Genomic DNA, 21,364 nt, shown 5'->3' with positions numbered 1-21,364 from the left:
TGCGCGTGGTAGCGCGCACATGTTATAAAATCGGTTGTACATTTGTGCGTGCCGGGTAGTGTGCACAAATGTACCCCGCAAGCATAAGGATAAAAATCTGCCCCATGGTGTTTTTGCCTCCACTACCTCAACTAGGAGACTGTTCTATGTTTCCATTACCCTCTCTATAAAGAAATCTTTCCTAAAATTACTCTTGAATCTACCCTCTTTCACCCGCATCCCATGACCCCTATTTCTATAGTCTCCTTTTCATTGAAAGTGGCTTGACTCCTGTGCATGAAAACCTCTAAGATTTTTAAATGTCTCTATCATATTTCCCTTATTTAACCTTTCCTCTAGATCTTCAAGTCTATCCCTATATGCTTTAGAACGAAGACCACTAACATTTTTAGTAGCCACCCTCTGGACTGATTCCAACTGGATTATATCCTTTTGAAAGTGTGGTCTCTAGAATTGTACACAGTATTCCAAATGAGGTCTCACCAGGAACCTATATGGGGCAATATCACCTTTTTTTCTGCTGACCATTCCTCTCCCTATGCAACCAAGCAACGTTTTTGCTTTTGCTGTCACTTTATCCACCTGTCTGGCCACTTAAAGATCATCAGATACAATCATCCACAGATCCCGCTCTTCTTTTGTGCTTAAAAGAATTTCACCCCCAATATTGTACTGTTCTCTTGGGTTTTTCAATCTAAATACATAGCTCTGCATTTTTTAGCATTAAATGTTAGCTGCCAGACTCTAGACCATTCCTTGAGCTTTGCTAGATCCCTCCCCATTGTTTCCATATCTTCCTGTCTAGTCTACTGCAGATTTTATTATTATTATAAGAACATGCTATACTGGGTCAAACGAAGGGTCCATCAAGCCCAGCATCCTGTCTCCAACAGTGGCCAATCCAGGCCATAAGAACCTGGCAAGTTCTCAAAAGCTAAGTCTATCCCATGTTACTGTTGCTAGTAATAGCAGTGGCTATTTTCTAAGCCAACTTAATTAATAGCAGGCAATGGACTTCTCCTCCAAGAACTTATCCAATCCTTTTTTAACCCAGCTACACTAACTTCACTAACCACATCCTCTGGCAACAAATTCCAGAGTTTAATTGCGCGTTAAGTGAAAAAGAACTTTCTCCGATTCGTTTTAAATGTGCCACATGCTAACTTCATGGAGTGCCCCCTAGTCTTTCTACTATCCGAAAGAGGTAACCGATTCACATTTACCCGTTCTAGACCTCTCATGATTTTAAACACCTCTATCATATCCTTCCCCAGCCGCCTCTTCTCCAAGCTGAACAGACCTAACCTCTTTAGTCTTTCCTCATAGGGGAGCTGTTCCATCCCCTTTATCATTTTGGTCGCCCTTCTCTGTACCTTCTCCATCGCAACTATATCTTTATTGGCAAAAAACAAATCTTTCATGACAATACTTCCTTAATGTTGCTGTCTAAAAGACTGAAAGAGTCAGTCCAAGTACCGATTCTTGAGACACACCGCTAGTAAGGCCCCCTTCCCCCTCCTCAGAGTGAACTCCTTTTACCACTACTCTTTGTTACCTTCCATTCAATCAGTTTCTAACCCAGTCAGACACTCTAGGGTCCATACCAAGGATTTCACACCCAATATTATATCTTTCCCTTGGGTTTTTACAGCCTAAAGGCATTACTCTGCATTTTTCAGCATTAAATCTGAGCTGCCAGACCCTAGACTGTTCCTTCAACTTCACTAGATCCTCCCTCATGTTTTTACCACCTTCCTGGCTGTTTACCTTGTTGAAGATTTTGGTATCATCAGCAAAAAGACACTTTTCCCGACAATCCTTCCACTATGTCCCTCACAAAAATGATGAAAAGAACTGGTCCAAGAGCTAAGGGCCCACCACTAGTAACTGCCTCATCCTCAGAATGAACTCCATTTACCACTACCATTTATCACCTTCCACTCAGCTAGTTTCTAACCCAATCAGTTACTTTAGGTCCCATACCAAGTGCACTCAATTTATATATAAGTCTCCTATGTGGAACTAAGTCAAAGGCCTTACCTAAATCCATGCACACTACAGCTAGCATCCTCCCTTGATCCAACTCTCTGGTCACCTAATTAAAAAAATTGATCACATTCGTATGACAAGATCTACCTCTGCTAAAATCATGCTGCCTCGCATTTTGCAGTTCCTTGGATTCCAAAACCTGCAGTATCCTCTGTTTTAGCAGCAGTTCCATTCATTTGCTTACCACAGAGGCAACCGGCCTGTAGTTCACAGCCTCCTCTTTACATCCACTCTTATGAATATGAACCACATCCACCCATTTCCAGTCTTCTGGAACTAGTCCTGACTCTAAAAAGGCATTGAAAAGGTAAGCCAACAGAGCTCCAGAGCTACGCTTAGAAACATCAGCTGTATCCCATCTGGCCCCATCGCCTTATCTACTTTAAATTTAGTTAGCTCCTCACAAACACACTTTTTTGATAATCGATAGAGGTTTACCTCACTTTCAATCTTATTGCAGATGTTAGGGCCCTAATGCATTTTGATGAATGGCCCTGTTAGTTTGTACTTGAGGCAATAGAGGGTAAAGCTCATTTTTACAAGTTATGTCACAGCTTAGTACATTGGCTGTTTTGTATGAACTGACCACAAAGTTTCTATGTGTCATTCTCTGTCTCTTGCATAAGCACCTCTATTCCTGAATGTACAATTGTTCATTTTTTCAGTTTTCACAGCTGCCAACTAGACTAAAATGCTCATGCCACAGCAATCAGTAAGAAAATATATATTTTTAGACATAGGCAGGGAAATTTTGAAACTCCCTGTGGGATCTGCAGTCTTGTAGGACTGCAAGCTCATTTTCACAGGTAATCTGCTCATGGAGTGTGCATTTTAAAACACAGCCAGCACATACAAAGCAGATAGAAATGTGCCCGCATACCTTGCACCTCCATTGGAGCTGGTGCAAAGAATTAATTGGAAAGTACGCATGGAGTTTTGAAAATGAAAACTCCATGTGTTCTTTCCAGTGTACATTTTACTCCTTCAACCAGTCCACATTCTTTTTTATGAGGGTAAAAGCATGCGCACTGTGAATAGCACACATACGTTTACGCATGTGAGGGGCAGGGGAAAGGCAATATTCAGAATGCATTTTTAAATGGATAAATATGTTTACCTGTGAAAAAAAGATGTAATTATTATTTATAACATAAATAGCTCATTTTACATTATCTCTGAGATCTCTGTACAGTATAACATCATACTTGCTTGTTAATTGATCGTCCATTAAAAAGTTTAAGGACTTAGTTAAACCCATGTTTTTGTGACAGAAAACCTGAAGAGGGCCTCAAAACAATCTACTGGGAATTTTTAAAAAATCTCAAAGGTCCTTTAGAGAACTAATATGGAAGAACTGCAGTAAATCCCTAATGCTTCAAAACTCAGCCCTTGGTCCTTATGATAAGCTACCATATCATGCTAAACATCTTAAGTTATCTACCCTACAATAAATTAACAAAAATAACTAAGGGCCTGATTTACTAAGGCTTTTCTCCCATTCTGAGTCTCTGGGAAAAATGCTTAGTAGGTGAGGATTTATTGATGACTAATTTCTAATTCCTTTTCCATGTTTTCCTATTTCAAGATAGGTCACTGTTTTTAAAAGGGGGGAAAATTCTCTAGCTACAGCTCTGTATGAACTCAGTGAACTTAGCAAGGATCTTCTTTCAACCAACCTAACTATATATGTAGAATGATAACTTCAACGTGTTTGAAAGGTACCACTGTTCCCTGACATGTCCTGGATCATCTTTTTCTGCTAAGCAAAATGTGGATCCGGCAACTTCAGACATCAAACACGAAGGAAGAACCGATCGGAAACTTCTTACCACAAATTAAGTCAGATATTGATGCTGCCTATGAGGTCCCTTCTCAGAAAACAGCGTACATTTTCAAAGGTAAAAATTATATTCTTCATTATCGCTTAGAATTTGAAGCAGGATATTTATTTGAAGTAAATGGTTGATACTGGGAACAACTAAAATTAGAAATGCTTTCGATTATTATCAACCGTTACTGTGCTGACGGTACTCCGGGTCCCACGGTGTGCAGCAGTTCGATGGCACCTACAGCAGGATTCACATGTGGCTATGAAATCGTGGCAAACTGCCCTTCCTACCCCATTCCCTTCTGCTCCCCGGCTCTGCTCCCTTCCACAGGGCCGGCCCAGCAGCTGCTGCTGATCTGCTCTCCTCTGGCCATGCTAGCCTGGCAGCTGCTGTTCCCAGGGATTGACTTCCACAGCCCCAGCTTCCAGAGGCCCCCGCACCCTTTGCAGTAGAGGAGGACCAGAAGGCTCATCTGCATACTGCTCCCAGCATCCCCCGGGAGAGGCGTCCAGAGGTCACCGCAAGCGATCCAGGGATTGACTTCCACAGCCCCAGCTTCCAGAAGCCCCGCACCATTTGCAGTAGAGGAGGACTGGAAGGCTCATCTGCATACTGCTCCCAGCATCCCCCGGGAGAGGCATCTAGAGGTCACCGCAAGCGATCCAGGGATCGACTTCCACAGCCCCAGCCCTCTTCTCCCCTCCCCCACCTTCCAAGCCATGCCTAGCTTTACTGCCGTTGCTCTGCTCCTCCTGTGAACTTGAGTGAGGATGAAACTGGGGGAGGGAAGGAAAGTGACTGGTGTAGTGAAGCTGAGGGAGGGGAGGATGAAAGATAGGTCTGAGGGATAAGGTTGGTGACGTGGAGGGATAAGAGGCTGGGGAGGGCGGAAGAAAAGGATACACTGGATGTTTGGAGAGAAATAGGAGGACAAGCTCTTTTGGAAGGAAAGAAGACTGTCATTAGAGTGGGTAGAAGAGAGAAAGGAGAAGGGAGAAAAAAAGAGGCAAAACAGTGGAAAGGTGAAAAAAATTTAAAAACATACCAAAAAGGACTGAAAAATTATTTTAAGGAAAATATGTTTGCATTTTAAAAACTGTATCTAAATATATGTATGCAAACATAACCACAATTGCTGAATCATTTTCTACCCCTCAGTTACCACAGGAAACCAGAGGACTAGGTAGGTAGTGCTGTTCAGTAATGTACATTTATGCACGGAATTTGAAGAAACAGATTTTTGAAAATAAGGCTCATGGGCACTTTTTAATTACATAAGATAAAGTGTGATAACTGTTTATTTTCATAACCATTATTAATTCTACTAAATGCAAACTTTGTTTACATAGGTTCCAAATTTTGGAGCATTACAAATCTTAAAGTGAGGAAAAAACCCACCAAGATTTCCAGTTTAGGATTTCCAGCTGGGGTTGATGAAATCAATTCTGCAGTACATATTAATAAAACTGGAAAAACACTTTTCTTTGTAGGAGAAAACTACTGGAGGTATGTAGATAATCCTTAATAAATATTCAGGTACTTAAACATATTTTTAAACCTTGTAATCCAATGATGTGCAGCCAGCACAGGTTTGAGTCTCAGACTTAACTCTTGACCATGGGACCAGAGGCAGAGTGCTACAGAGGCAGTAATAACAGGACTCAGGGTGATGGAGGTCCAAGTCTCCATACAACAGTGACATCCATAGAATCATACGTATTGACCAATTTTAAGGAATCCTCCGGGAAAGGCGTCCAGAGGTCACTGCAAGCGATCCAGGGGTTGACTTCCACAGCCCCAGCTTCCAGAGGCCCCCGCACCCTTTGCAGTAGAGGAGGACTGGAAGCAGGCGCTTAATGGTATAGTTTTTGGAAATCTTTGGACTTGTAAAAGTTTGGTGAAAGGTGAAATACAGGGATATATTCTTTAGAGCTTGTATGTGTCTGAGGTAATAAGCAAGCTAGAGATAGTTAATTCTAGTGTGTCTTTCCCACCTACTCAACCCTTGATTTTTAGGCACGAGACACTTTCTCATTAAAAAATCAATCAGGGTCATCTAAATCATACTATTGTAGCAGACCTTATTGAAAGTTTAATCATCCTTTTGTAGGACACTAGCTGATTAATTAGTAAATTCACCTGTAAATTTAAAAGTATTCTCATTCCAACTCTCTTAGTATCCTAAACTTAAATAGCAGATTAATTAGTAAATATTCCTGTAAATTTAAAGTACTTTAATTGCAACTCCCTTTGGGGTAAATTTTAAAAGCCCTGCACACCAGCGCGCCTATGTTGCATAGGCCGCCAGCGTGCGGAAAGCCCCGGGACTTTGCTTGGGGGCGTGTCGGGGGCGTTTCGGGGGCATGTCGGGGCGGTGCGGCATTCGGGGGTATTCCGGGGGTGGGGACTTGGGCGTGATGCCAGCCCGGGGGCGTTCCGGGGCCGTGGCTGAGGCCTCCGAAGCAGCCCCTGGGCCGGGGAATGGCGAGCCGGCAGCCGGCTGGCACGCACAAACTACGCCTGCCTTGGGCAGATGTAACTTGTCCAACAAAGGTAGGGGGGTGGGATTTAGTTAGGGATGGGGGGTAGGTTTTCTAACTTTTAAAAAGAAACTTTTTAAAAAGTTATCTTCTAACTTTTAAAAAGAAACTAAAGACATGGCTATTCTGCCAAGCCTTCCCTGCCAATAGCACAACAGCCTGATTTATTCAAAAGTCATCACGAGATTCTGCCTCTACCTCCCTCCCATACCCCATACACCATTGTATATAGTAATTTATTGTATATAGTAATTTATCTTTGTTCTCCCCCCTCTTTTTTTCCTTCTCCCAGTTAAGGCAACCTTGTTAGAATGTAACTTTTATGCTCCTTCAAATTGTCTTGTTGTATGGTTGGTTATAGTTCTGCTTCGTTTGATGTAAACCGAGTTGATTTGATCTGTATCAAGAAAGTCGGTATATAAAAGCCTTAAATAATAATAAATAATAATAAATAGGTTAGATAGGGGAAAGGAGGAGAAGCCGGGGGGGGGGGGGGGGTTGGAAAAAAGTTCCCTTCAAGCCATTGGGGCTTCCCTCGGGCTCGGCGCATGCAAGGTGCACATGTGTGCACCACCTTGTGCGCCGATCCTGGATTTTATGACATGCGCGCGGCAGTGCGCGCATGTCATAAAATCGGGCGTTGATTTGTTCATGCCGGGTTGCGTGAACAAATCTACGCCCGTGTGTATGTTTTAAGATCTGCCCCTTAGTATCCTAATTTTAACTAGGAACTCAATAAAACTAAGATGAAGGCAGAAGTCCAGCAGCAAGAGGGGGGCTTTCCAGTCTTTTGCATTCAGTGCCACATGTATGATCTTTTACCCGCTATTGAGAGATTGTATGTGCAATCGGTGCAAAGAGTGTTGGAAATCTGCTAGGGAGTTAGCAATCTGTTGGAAATCGGAATGCAGGAGTTAGCAAAATCATGTTATCTAGTGGCAACAAAACAAGGTCCTTTGCACCTTAATATGCAACTCCCTTGTGTTAAATGGCAGAGAGTGGAAGGGGAGGTTGGGGCAGGTTCTGATTGGACTGGAAGGTTCAGGTGCTGGGGAAGGAAAACCAGTACAAAACCTGTTCGGTATTAAAAGGTTTAACAGAATTTCAGTGAATACTAGGTGGAAGACAAAAAAAGAGCTTGCCAAGGGTTTGGGACCTGATTAAGAATGTTTTACCCTGAATGTAAATTTGATTTTTGTTTTTCAATTTATTCTTTATTAAGTTTTTACAACTTCAATCAAAGCATCCACTTTGTACAGTAATATGGTATTCACAAAGGAAATTACAGAAATAAAAAGAAGAAATTACACTGTCAAGATAATCTTTCATTTTCTATTTTTTTACCCATTAGACCACAATAATGGGAGAGGTAGCACTAGGAAAAGAAAAGGAGAAAACAATAGGAAATCATCAATAGAGAAATGACATAGCTCAATATGACATGCATTACTCCCAATATGATGAAGTAACCTAGATATTGCTAACTTGTAGCATAACCTTCTTGGAATCTATAAAGCTCTTTAAGTCTCCAGGAGAAAAAAAACATAATTATCTCCATTGTACTTAACGATACCCTTGCAAGGAAACGTCTGAAAAAAGGTTGCACCAACAGATAACATCTCTTGACATAAAGCCAAAAAACCTTTCCTTCTCATCTGAGTAGACTTAGTCAAATCAGGAAAAATCCTGATTTTTTGACCCATAAAAAGAACATTAGATTTTTTAAAATAACACTCAGATCTTTTTCAACGAAAAAGGATATCAAGAGAGTAGCTCTTTCAGTTATTTCATAGTTAGATGACTCTAAGAAAGCAGTTAGGTTCTCTAAATCAACAGCAAAGGCTTGAGATTGTATATTAGAGTGAGTAGGCAAAAAGCTTTATCCAGGGGGAAGCAAATTCTATTGTAAACTCCAGCACTTCAAGGAAATATCTTCTGAGGGTAACTCGAGGAATTTCTCCCACAACCCTGGGAAAATGTAGGACTCGCAAATTTAAATGTCTTAAAGCATGCTCTATAAATTCCACCTTCCTATTTATAACTCCACAGTCTTGAATAACAGTAGACTGAACTCCTTTTACATGTTGCAATTCCACATTTTTAAACTTTTCTAGAGTTTCCTGCCAGTGGAAATCATTGTTCTTATAAATAGTGTCCACTTGCTGAGATAATAAGTTAATTTTCAACGAGCAGTCAGAAAATACTTTAGCCATTGAAGATGTTAGATCCCATAGAGACTCTAGGGTGAACACCACAGGTTTCTGAGTTATAGCAACTGAACCGGCAGAAAAAAGAGATTCAACGGCAGGGTTCTCACCTCCGCTTGACATCTGACCGGTCACCCCAACCGGCTCTGAAACACCGGCATCATTCCCGTTGACTCTGGAGGAACTAAACACGGGGGATTCCAATGACGCTGCTCCCTCGTCCTCTGCTATATGGGTTCCCTCTTCTGGGTTCCAAACAGAGCGAGGCGACATGGCTACCCATGTAGCTGGAGGTGGACGTTCATCTGGGGGGGCTAAGCGACACTTCCTCTGAGGCCGGGGCAGGTTCTCCTCCACAGCTGGAATGTTTGCCCCACTTTGCAAAGTCGTTCCTGTACACTGCAGTATCGTTTTCTGCCCAGTTAGAGCCATAGAGTACGAGGGATACGTTCTCACTCTCCCCTTCCTCTAAGGAGGAATTGTGAGTAACAACAATTTGGAAACTTTGCAAGAATACCAGAAAACGGGCAGAGCAGTGCACCGGTCAAGCTGCCATCTTGGCTCCTCCTCCATAAACTGGCCTGAATGTAAATTTGACAAAAAAAAAAAAATCAATGATGAATTTGTCTCTTGCTTGTTAACTATTCAGTCGAGTTACCCACAAAACATCTTAACTGTATCACTAACAATGGGCAGCATTTATAGAGCACAGTGCACATTCTGCACAATGCTCAAACCATGGCAGTACTCTTCAATATGCTGTACCAGCACTTATATAGCGCCCTCTGTCATTGCACCCAGGATGGAGGATACAAATCACATTATACCAACAAGCATAGCTATCATTCAGTTGAAACTGATCCTACCAAAGGGAAAGCATACTGGATATCATCAGCATATATTTTATAATCCAGCTGCAGGTCTGCCAAATGTCCTCAAATTAGACACATATAGATATTAAAAGGCTTTGCTGATATTCCCATTTCCTGCAGTACTCCAGTTTCTAATACAGACCAAAAAGAAAAATATTCACCCCAAGGTTCTCCACTCTTCCTCATCCTATTCAATAAATACCTCATACCTTTTGCAAGAAAATTTGGACTTAGCTATACATTTATAATGATTTCATTCAGATTCCTTTAACAACATTGAACACGTGGAAGGAAAAAATAAAACTTCACAACCAATGCCCAGAGGCGGTATCACACTTCAGATAAACAGGAACAAAATGGAGATCCTATGAGTGAGAAATTCCCATGAAGGATCTTGGATGATGTCACTCTGTGTCCATAACATGAGGTTAAAAAACTTAGAAGCCATCCCTGACTCTGCTTTGACCATGGAAAGCCAAATATCAGCAGTAATGAAATTATTTTGGCGCCTACAATTGGTGAAGCAATTACATCCCTTTTTGTACCCAACTGACCTCAAAATAGTCATGCAATCATTAATATCATACACTCGGACTATAGTAATATGATCTATTTGGGACTATCTAAAAAGTCAACACACTCAAGGTACTTCAAAATACTGCAGCCAGAACAATCATGGATAGCAGAAAATCGGAAAAGGCCTCCCCCTTTTCCTGTACTGGCTCCCAATTTTTCTTTGGATCAAATTTAAAATGTTATCCTGTATGTTCAAGGCAATATGGAGCACTGGCCTAATTTACCTGACCAAGAAGATAAAAGGATATCTGGCTATCCCGTCATTAAAACCACTCAGATTGAGAAACAAAGTCTAGAGCCATCAAACGTGTGGCACAGGGTCTATGGAACTCATGTCTTCTAGCTACAAAACATTAATAACTACTTGGAATTTAGGCACTAGCTAAAAATATGGATTTTTGGCCAGTTGACCTGTGCCAACTGAAAATATGGTGTAATATAAGATCCTGTACTTAGGCAATCAAATATTAAAAGATTATATTCTCTCTAGACTATGACATGTGATAAATAACTAAGAAATAGACTTTCTATAAAAATATGATAATTTGAACTAATGAACAATGTTCTTTCCTATCAACAATAATGTTGCAAACTGACCATATTATGTATCAATCTATCCTATATATATATATATATATATATATATATATATACTGTAAATTACACTTAATATTTGTCAGCTGTGTTAATCGTACTGTGATTTGCTTTGAAGTGACTTACCAGTAAAGAAAGGCAAAACAGAAATCTTAAATTACGCTAAGTTCTCCCATGTGGTGTGCTACAAATTCTTTGCGGATGACGACAGCTCTCAGCTTGGGATCACAGCAGCACACAGCTCAGGGATCATCTTCTTTTCTCCTGATTTCTAACATATTTACGAAACAGCATTAAAAAAAGAGTACCCACACTTTTTTCCTCTTCAATCCCTGACAGCAAAGAGCTATTATTATTGCATTTATGTATTTGAGTCATGCCATGCAATTTAGTAAAAGATGCATAAACTAAAATATATGTCGAGCTCTTCTGAACATGATTAGATTCTTTCTAGATGGAGTTTTTGGCAGACCAAACTGTGCAGTCTGTGCAGGAATTTAGTGATTACACTATGGTTAGTATACCCGCTCATGCAAAAAAAAATGCTACAGAATCTTTAATGCTCGCAGAGGAGACATGATTTCATAACTTCTATGTCTCATGTGAAAGATTGTACTCAGCAATTTAGTGCCATCTAGCAGGTCTAGAAGAGGAGACAGAGTACACCAAGCCTGATTTGTATCTTACTTTATATAGGGAATTGCAGTTCTGATTTCTCCAAGAGAAGGAAGTCAAATTGCTACATGGAATAGGCCAAAACTGGGATGGACTCAGTCTGTTCCTAATGGCTTGGAATTATTTACTACCACTCTTCTAATGCCATGCTAAAAAAAAACTGGTTTAGTTCTGACTCACAGGCCATCAGTATCACTTCCAGCAATATCTTATTTATTGATTGATAAGTATTTAATATTCTGCCTTTTCCTAAAGGAAGGCCAAAAGGCAGATTACATAAAATAACAAGACACCGAGTACATAAATAATGGATGAAAACAGATATGATATACAGATGGGAGGTGAATTGCAAGTAAATACAGTAGATAAGGAGCAGGTACATTAGTAGGGACAAGGAAGAGATTGTAATGGGTATAGATTGCATACATATAGTTAAGAAGTAAGTTCAACTCCAGGACTGTGAGAGATAGAGTTAGATGGGAGGCGATCCTTGGTCAGGAAGACTTTCCAGCGGACCAGGTGCCAGAGGATGAGGCATGCTTTAATTTTCTTCCAGAAGATGAGGTATCAGGTCTCTAGGAGCAGTGTTAGAGGTAATTTGTTCCCTAATTTAGGTCCAGAACAGCTGAATACATGAAGTCTTGTGCATGTTAGCCTGGCTGAAGACAGAAGAGAGGAAGATAGAAAGGCCTGTTAGGAGGATCAAATTTGGTCTTTTTCTGCCGTCGTTACTATGTTACAGAAACCTGCTTTATTGAGATGGCTTTGAAATCTTAAACTCTGGCTCCTTATTATCAAATCTTTTTTGATTTTAATCATTTTCATTGCAATAAATACATTTCCTGAAACCTATTTTGTCTTGACCAGACTGGAAGTTACACAGAGAGGGGATTGTCCTTATGTGTCATACAGCATACATCAGTAGTGCTATAGAAATGATAAGAAGTAGTGATAATAAAGTTTTCATTGTGTTTTCCTTTCAGCTATGATGAATCTACTCATACTATGGATATGGGCTATCCAGAGAACATTACAGGAGCTTTCCCTGGAATAAGTGGCAAATTAGATGCAGTTATTGAACTGAATGGTAAGTCTGAATCAATACATTCCATGAACCAGGTGCAACAAGGTAATCTAGAGAGCTGGGAGTTTTCCCTCTTTTCCCCCTGCTGTTGAAACAGAGAGCAATAATGGAGTTGCATCAACAATATGAAGGCCTATTGATTAAGGGTAGTAACCGCCACACCAGCAAGTTACCCCCATGTGGCCTTTTCCTTATTTCCAACCTCTAGCCAATGTTTTTCCCATGACCCTTTGAAGTCTTTCACCGTTTTTGTCTTCACCACTTCATCCAGAAGGGCATTCCATGCATCCACCACCCTTTCTGTAATGAAATATTTCCTGATGTTGGTTCTGAGTTTAATGTGGATAAGTGGAAAGTGATGCACATAGGAAAAAGTAACCCACACTGCAGTTTCATGATGTTAGCTTCCATATCAGGAGTTACCATCAGAGAAAAAGATCTGGGCATCATTGTGGACAATACCATGAAATCCTCAGCTCAGTGTGTAGCAGCAATAAAAAAAAATGAATAAAATGTTCGTAATTATTAGAGATGTGAATCGTGTGCCTGATCGTCTTAACGATTGGGTTCGCCTAGAGGGGGGGAAAAATCTGATCATGGGTGATGTGGGTGATGTGAATAGGAATTGGTTCCGATTCACATCGTTATTTTTTTTGTAGTGAGGCCCGACCCTTTAAAATTAACCCCTTACCTTCCCCCACCCTCCCGAACCCCCCCAAAACTTTTACAATTACCTGGTGGTCCAGTGGGGGCGCGGGGACCAATTTCCCACTCTCGGGCCATTGGCTATTTTGGCTGCCACTCAAAAATGGCGCCGATAAAAAAAAAAACCCCACCCGACCCTTTAAAAACAACCCCTTAGCTTCCCCCACCCTCCCGAGCCCCCCAAAACATACCTGGTGGTCTAGTGGTGGTCCCGGGAGCGATCTCCCGTTCTCAGGCCGTCGGCTGCCACTCATAAAGATGGCGCCGATGGTCCTTTGCCCTTACCATATGACAGGGTATCCGTGCCATTGGCCGGCTCCTGTCACATGGTAGGAGCACTGGATGGCCGGCGCCATCTTTAAAGATGGCGGCGACCATCTTTAAATATGGCGGCGGCCATCTTTAAAGATGGCGCCGGCCAGCCAGTGCTCCTACATTTATTTTTACTTAGCTACAGTGATGAATACATTTTTTGCCTAGAATTGTTCTAACTTTTGAGCAGGGCTGAGACAATCCCTATTGTGAAAATATGAAAACCAAATCTTTCTGGAGAATGCCATCCCATGATGCTACCATTATGGGGAGGCCTGTATTGCACTGCTGATGCTACCATAAGCTTGCTGGGCGGACTGGATGGACCGTTTGGTCCTTTTCTTCCGTCATTTCTATGTTTCTATCTGGATGCTTAGTCTCCCTGTCTCACAAGCTCCTCTTGCCATTTCTCACAATCCGTTTATGATTTAAAAAGAATTCTGTGCAAATTTGATCACTTCACTAGTCATTCACTTTTATAGATCATTTAAAAATATATTAAAAAGCATCTGTCCCAGTACAGATATCTGAGGCACTGATTGTTTACCTTTCTTCACTGAAAACACTGACCATTTAGTCCTACTCTCTGTGATAATGCCCTTGTACAGGTGTTTGATGAGGCCTCATGTGGAATACTATGTTCAGTTCTGGAGACCATATCTAAAAAAGGATAGAGATAAGATGGAAACGGTCCAGAGGAAGGGTACCAAAATAGTCTGTGGTCTGTTTTGGAAGACCTAGGAGGAGAGGCTGAAGTAGCTAAATATGTATACCTTGGAGAGGAGAGACAGGGGAGATATGATACAGACCTTCACATACTTGAAAGACATTAATGATGCACAAACTTCAAACCTTTTCTTCTGAAAAGGAAAAGTAGAATTAGGCATCACAATATGAAACCCCAGGGAGACAACTCATAACTAATGTCAGGAAATATTTCTTTACAGAAGGGGTAGTGTTTATATGGAATGCCCTCCCAGAAGAGATGGTGAAGACAAGAAGAGTAAATTAATTCAAAAGGGGATGGGACAAACACTGCAGATCACTAAAGGCTTGAGGTTGGAAATGAAGAAACTGGATGGTGTAACATTTCTGTATGGGGATAACCTGCATGGCGCAGCAGTTACTGCCCTTAACAGAATGCATGGAGGTAACTGCATGGCGCAGCAGTTACTGCCCTTAACAGAATGCATGGGGTTAACTTGCATGGCAAGGCAGTAACTACCAAAAGCAAATTGCTGGGCAGACTGGATGGACCACTTAGTCTTTATCTGCTGTCATTACTATGTTACTGTGTTACCTACCTTTTAATCAGTTTGCAGTCCACAATAGAACATTGCTTCCTATCCTGTGACCTTTTTAATATTCTCAGGAGTCTCTTATGGGGCACTTTGTCAAACATCTTCTGAAAATCCAAATATACTATATCCGCTGGCTAACCCTTATCTACATGTTTATTAACACCTTCAAAAAATGTAGTAGATTGGTGAGGCAAGACTTCCCTTGTTGAACTCTATGTTGGCTCTGTTCCTTCAAACCATGTCTTTCTAAATGTTCTGTGATTTTGTTCATTATAATAGTTTCTACGATTTTAACTAGTACTGGTCAGACTTACCGGTCTATAGTTTCTGGATCATAGCTGCAGCTCTTTTAAAGAGCTCAATTATGCATTGAGTATTTTCTCTTATTAGTTTTAAATGTATCATCTAGTAATTTCATGTGTGTCCCCCTTGTCCTTGAACTCTTTGAAAGAGTAAACTGATTAACATTTAATATTCCACTCCACTTATTATTTTATAGACCTCTGTCATATCTCCCCTCAGCCATCTCTTCTCCAAGCAGAAGAGACCTAACCAATTCCTCATACTGGAATTGTTCCATCCACTTTATCATTTTGGAGGCCCTTCTCTGTACCATTTCTAATTCTGCTATATCTTTCTTGAAATGTAGTGACCAGAACTGCACACAGTGCTCAAGATGAGGTCACACCATGGAGCGATACAGAAGCATTATAATATTCTCTGTTTTATTTGCCATTCATTTCCTAATAATCCTTAGCATTCTATTTGCTTTCTTGGCTGCTGCTGCTCACTGAGCAGAAGATTTCAATGTATTATCAGCAATAATGCCTAGATCCTTTTCCTGAATGAAAACTCCTAATGTGGAACCTTGCATTGCGTAGCTACAATTTGGGTTACTTTTCCCAAACAGGTTGATTTTAAAAGGAACACGCGTGTGCCCATAAACACACTTATCGGCGAATGAGCGGAAAGATGCTGCAATTTTAAAAATCATGCGCACAAGTACATGCATATCATTTAAAGTACTCCTCCCATTTTGGTTAGGGCTTTAGTGGCTTTTCTGTGCGGATGTAGGCGGATTTTAAAACATGCTCGTGCAAGGGAAAAATCAGTTTTTCCAAGTAGACCACCAGTTTGCCCAGTTCATACTGAGGTCTTCAAGACCCCTCTGGTTCTTCATCCTTCAAGCCCCTCCACTTGACCCTGAACCCTCACACTATGCTAAATGCCCTAAAACTCGAGATCTCCAGATGTACTCCTCATCAGGACCAGAAGTAAAGTTACACGTATAATATGCCAATGTGTACCATGTTCACCTTTTTTAAAATGCGGATTCACACATTTAAATCTTGCCCCCCCCCCCCCCCAATGCTCATGCCCTGCCTATGTCCTACCCCTTTTCTGCCCTCTTCTTGACACTTGCATGGGTATGTATGTGCATAATTCGTGGCTTTTTAAAATGTACATTGTTCACGAGAGGCCCACACACGTGCAAGCAATGCTTTTAAAATCGACCCATAAATGCATCACTTTGCACTTGTTCGCATTACATTTCACTTGCCATTTGCATGCCCAGCCTTCCAGTTTTGCAAGGTCCTTGTGTAATTTCTCACAATCCTCTTGTGATTTAACAGCAATTAAACAAGGTAATTTATTAAAATGTGTTAATGCATGTGATAATGCATTAACCCATGCAATGGTTACTGCAATGTGTGATGTAAATGCAAATTTTACAAATTTAATGCATCATTCATCAAAATGCATTAACACACGTGATAACGTCTTCAGTGTACTATGGACTCTGTCTGCCCTCGTCCTCTGTCCGGCCTGCCGCCCAATGCCATTACCCAGCGACAGGTCCAAAAGGGCTTGGAACAGTCGGAGGACCGTTCATCAACCAACATTGCGTTGCTGGTTGCCATGGGTGTGCAGGTCCGGCTGAGGGTCAGACTCCGCTCCTTAACCCCTGCTTCAGTACCCGTCAGGCTCACCTCCTACGGTGTGGCTTGGGTTCCCCTAAGTCTTGCCGTGGCCCAAGGGCTCACCATCTGCTCTAGAGGCGGCCGCGCTCCACATGCCTACAACAGTACCCAAGGGCCTCCAAACCCTCGGCCCGTCGGCGGCGTGGTGGACGCGCCCGTAACAATAGTGCTGTGTGCTGGTGCTTTTCTGCCTATTCTTGTTTATTTTCTACTAGCCGTTAAGCCCGTAACAATGGGCTACATTTAAAAAAAAAAATTTCGGTCCATTTCCTTCCCACTCCCTCCCTCCCTCCCTCTATTCTCCCTCCCTCTCACTTCCCCCTCCCTCTCTATTCTCCCTCCCTCTCACCTTCCCCCCTCCCCCCCTATTCTCCCTCCCTCTATTCTCCCTCCCTCTCACCTTCCCCCCCCCCTCTTTTCTCCCTCCCTCTCACCTTCCCCCTCCCCCTCTATTCTCCCTCCCTCTCCCCCCCTCTCCCCCTCTATTCTCCCTCTCTCCTCCCTCTCCCAATGCCCTCCCCTTTCAGCTCATCCGCAGACGGAAGATCTCCAGGGGGGAGGGGGGTGTCCCTCCCGCACGCACGGCGCTGCTCCTGCTCATCGCCGCTGCCGCCGCTCCTGCTGCTCCTGCTTCTCACCGCCGCTCCTGCTCCTGCTTCTGCTTCTCACCGCCGCCGCCGATCCTGCTTCTCACCGCCGCCGCCGCTCCTGCGGCCCCAGCGCCATTTTTTTTTTTCGGGCACGCTCGGCTCTGACCGACGTGCTCGCCTGCGCATGCGCGGTAGAGCTGCTCTCTACTGCGCATTTGCGGGCCGTCGGTCAGAGCCCATTTATAAGGTAGATTCTCTGGTCTCTTTATAAAAATCTTGTTTAAAAAAGCCATGTTTTAAAACTTTTCTTAAAGGTTTTGAGATCCCTTTGTACTCTAGAGGCATTGTGTTCCAAAGTGTGGGGCCTGCTAACGATAAGGCCCTTTCTCTCACTTGGGTTAGTTTTGCTGTCTTTACTGAAGGAATGGTTAAAAGTGCTTTGTTTGCTGAACGAAGGTTTCTGTGTGGGACGTGTACTCATAGTGCTGTGTTTAGCCTGTCCGATTTCTCATCATGAATTAGTTTATGTATGGTACATAAGACTGTATTTAATTCTGTGTTCAATAGGTAGCCAATGCAATTCAGCTAGGGTTTCAGTTATATGTTCTCTCCTTCTTTTTCTGGTTAGTATTCTAGCTGCTGTGTTTTGAAGTATTTGAAGTGGCCTTAATGTTGTATTTGGGAGTCCTAGTAAAAGTGCATTACAGTAGTCAGTGCTGGAGAAAACTAGTGCCTGAAGTACTGTTTGAAATTAAACTGAACTAAATTAGCAGGTATGAAAGTGTACGAAGAAGCTTGGTGATGGAAATGCATAAATCATTTATAAAATGTATTTATTTTATATATTTGACCTTTCAGGAACTCAAAGTGCATTACTTTCAGGTACTGTAAGTATTTGCATGTCCCCTGTGGGCTCATAATCCAGCAACTGCTGCGTGTACTTCTCAATCCCACCCTGGAATGCCCCTGGACTGTCTCATTTTTTCCCCAGGAAAATGTACACATGAAATTGAAATTATGCATAGACTCTCAACATTATAGCACATATATATGTATGTACATGCTACTTACCTGCATTATATGCTATTTTTACATGTAAAACTTCTTTGAAAATTCATTCCTAATTTCTCATGGCTGGTCTATAGAAGGAGTGCAGATTGTAACAGGAATGCCCAAGGTGACTCCACCCATTGTGTGCCCCACATTTCTTTTTTGAGCATTGCTAGATCTTATTTGAGTTACTTCACACATCTCCTTTAACAAGATTTGGTATTCAGCAAACTTCAAACTGCAGGTATCCACTCTAAACCAGCAGGGTTGAATAGACCCCCAATAAATTTTTGAAGTTTTACTAAATGTAATAATGAATGCGAAATTGGCTCTGATTCTTTGTGATTGACTCTAGAAATGAATCACAGATTCAGTAACTTACAGTCCATTATGGCTTCAGTTCTGCAAACGTCCCCACAGGCATAGGCTGCGACTGCATCGGGCTGCAGCAGACGTCCGAATGCAATGTTGGGGGTCTCAGCTGAGACCCGAGCAAAGACCAAGGCTCCCCTGTAAAATTTTGCAGGGGTCAGGAAATTTCCCAACCCCCATTTACCTGATCCATCTGGGATCCGATGCCATGACCAGACCGGGTCCCGACGCCTAGGCCATATCCCATCCCAAGCCTGTTACTGGGGCCCAGTCTGGAGACCAGGTCTCGATGCCTGGGCCTCGGCCTAAGCCAAGCCTGGGCCCGATCCAAAGATTGAGTTACAAAGGCCTGGGCTCAAGCCCAGGCCTGATGCCGGGGCCTGGTTCGGAGGCCGCATCCCAACGCCTGGGCTTTGGCTTAAGTTGGAAAAATAGCAGGCAGAACTTCATCTGAATTGATTCAGTGGGAGACCTGAAAATATAGGTCCCACTGAATATCCAGGACAAGTTTCATGCTTGATTTTCCATGAATATTGTTGCCACTCACCGCATCACAGAATATTGATCCCATCCTATTTTTCTTTTCTAAAACTGCAGATTACACAGTTGCTGTGTTCCCAATTGGCCTGCTTTATTAACAAAATTCATCAAAAAGGATGTTTACGAGGTTCAGTGTTTTCATCACAATCCTCACAATAGGTCAGCATTCCTCACCCAGAGGGGATTTCAAACTGCCTGCATTCAAGGCAGCTTAAGGGATATTTTTCTAACTTCTTTTTCTGTGTGGTAACAGTAATACGGAAGCTCTTTGTCCAAATAATTATTTCTCCCCGAGCAAAAGCACTACTGAAACTCTCCTGGCACTTCTCAGGCATTCTGCCCATACCTTGGTTTCTTTCTCCATCAATCCAACCTTAGTGGATCTCTGTAGTTGCGTCATCTTTCTCATCTCTGTTCCACAGAAAGGAATCGCTCCTTGTAGGACAATGAGTTACTTTAGTCCTGTTGCCATGATTTTCCTTTGGAGTACGTGGTAAACTTGCCAGAGTGTCAGCAGCCGCTGTCTGCATGCTAACGTCTCTCATACTGATCTCTTCTGGCTCCCTCCTAACTCTCTTTTTACCTCTTTCCTCAGATAACTGCCCAGTTACAATCTGGACACAACCATATGGGATCTCACCTCAAGAGCCATACCAGTATTTAGTAAGCCACATAGTTTGTGGTCACCTTTCTCTGCTTGGAGTAATCTCTGTTTACCACCACCTTCTGTGGTCTATCATTCAACTAATTTCTAAATGAGTTTCCCACCTTACAATCCATCTCCGACCTGTCCAGTGTGTTTATGAGTTTATGAATTCCAAAGTATCTAATTAATTTCAACTGGAAACTCCTCAGTCCTCATGATTTCCTCCCAAAGCTATGATACACCTGTCCAAAAAGATCATACCTATGTAAACAAAAATAATCCTCGAAGACTGTTAAAGAGCATTAAAACTTACTAATTATTTTCTTTGATTAAGCTTTTTGTTTCTAGTTTAATCAAACAGATCTCCTTCGTTTATGCAAACACAGGTTTTCTACACTTTATTATTGGACCTAATTCATACAAGTATGACTACGAAACTCTGAAGACAGTTGAAGTTGGAAAGGCCAACACATGGCTGGGATGTTAGACAATAATAATCTATCCCATTAGCAAATTCAGGATTCTTCACCTGCCTTCCTCCAATACTCGTGCTGCCTGCAGAACGGACCTAGTCTCTTGAAAAGAAAACAATTCATCAAGATCAACTTTTTTCAAACTACCCACATTTGGGCAATTATTAATGTCTGCTAATACAGAGAAAGATGTTCTTGTAAGGGAGGATAGGAACTTTAAAAAAATATGTATTTTAACTCCCTTTGAAAGGCAGTATTTTAGGGGATAGAATATTCAGTCAGAAACGTTATGAAGTATCAAAAGGTAGTCCAGACCATCTACACTGGATCATGGCCTGGTGTGGTAATGAAATGGAGGGCCCCTTATTTAAGTACTGTACTAGATGTGTTTCACTCCCGCGCCCCTTCTCTGCCCCCACCCCAATACACACACACACACACTCATACACACATACACACACACAAATACACATACACACACTCATACACACACACACACACACACACTCACACACATACACACACATACACATACACACACACATACACACACACACACATACACACACACACTCATACACACACATACATACTCACACACACACATACACACACACACACACACACACTCATACACACATACACACACACACACATACATACACACACACACACTCATACACACACACACACACTCACTTCTCTCATCCCAGCTTGCTCTCACCTATCTCACCCCCTTGCTCTCAGAACTCTTACCCATTTTTGTCACCTTAATGTTAACCTCTCATCTCCGATTGCTCTCTCTCCTCTCACCTTTCCTTGCTCTCTTTCACTGCTCTACTACCCTCTCCATTCTCTTGCTCTCATCTTCCTTTCTTTCTGCCATTTCACTCCCTTGTTGTCGCCACCTCCTTGCTCTCTGCCCTCTTCACTCCCCGTCCCTTATTCTCACATTTCGCCCTCCTTG

The 21,364-nt window shown here is 42.1% G+C and overlaps 1 protein-coding gene across 1 annotated transcript in view; it reads left to right on the top strand.

Moving 5' to 3' along the window:
• Positions 1 to 20,841, top strand: part of LOC115092349 (matrix metalloproteinase-20-like) — a 45,509-nt gene extending 24,668 nt beyond the window's left edge. The window contains exons 5-7 of the mRNA XM_029603150.1: positions 5,228 to 5,384; positions 12,326 to 12,429; positions 20,311 to 20,841. Coding sequence (XP_029459010.1) covers positions 5,228 to 5,384; positions 12,326 to 12,429; positions 20,311 to 20,411 — 362 coding nt within the window. The 3' untranslated portion in view covers positions 20,412 to 20,841. The remainder of the gene's footprint in view (positions 1 to 5,227; positions 5,385 to 12,325; positions 12,430 to 20,310) is intronic.
• The last annotated feature ends 523 nt before the right edge of the window (positions 20,842 to 21,364 follow it).

This window comes from Rhinatrema bivittatum, chromosome 5, assembly GCF_901001135.1.
Source record: "Rhinatrema bivittatum chromosome 5, aRhiBiv1.1, whole genome shotgun sequence".
NCBI classification, from domain to species: domain Eukaryota; kingdom Metazoa; phylum Chordata; class Amphibia; order Gymnophiona; family Rhinatrematidae; genus Rhinatrema; species Rhinatrema bivittatum.
Note: the sequence above shows the minus strand (reverse complement) of the source record. Positions and strands in the feature narration are given on the sequence as shown.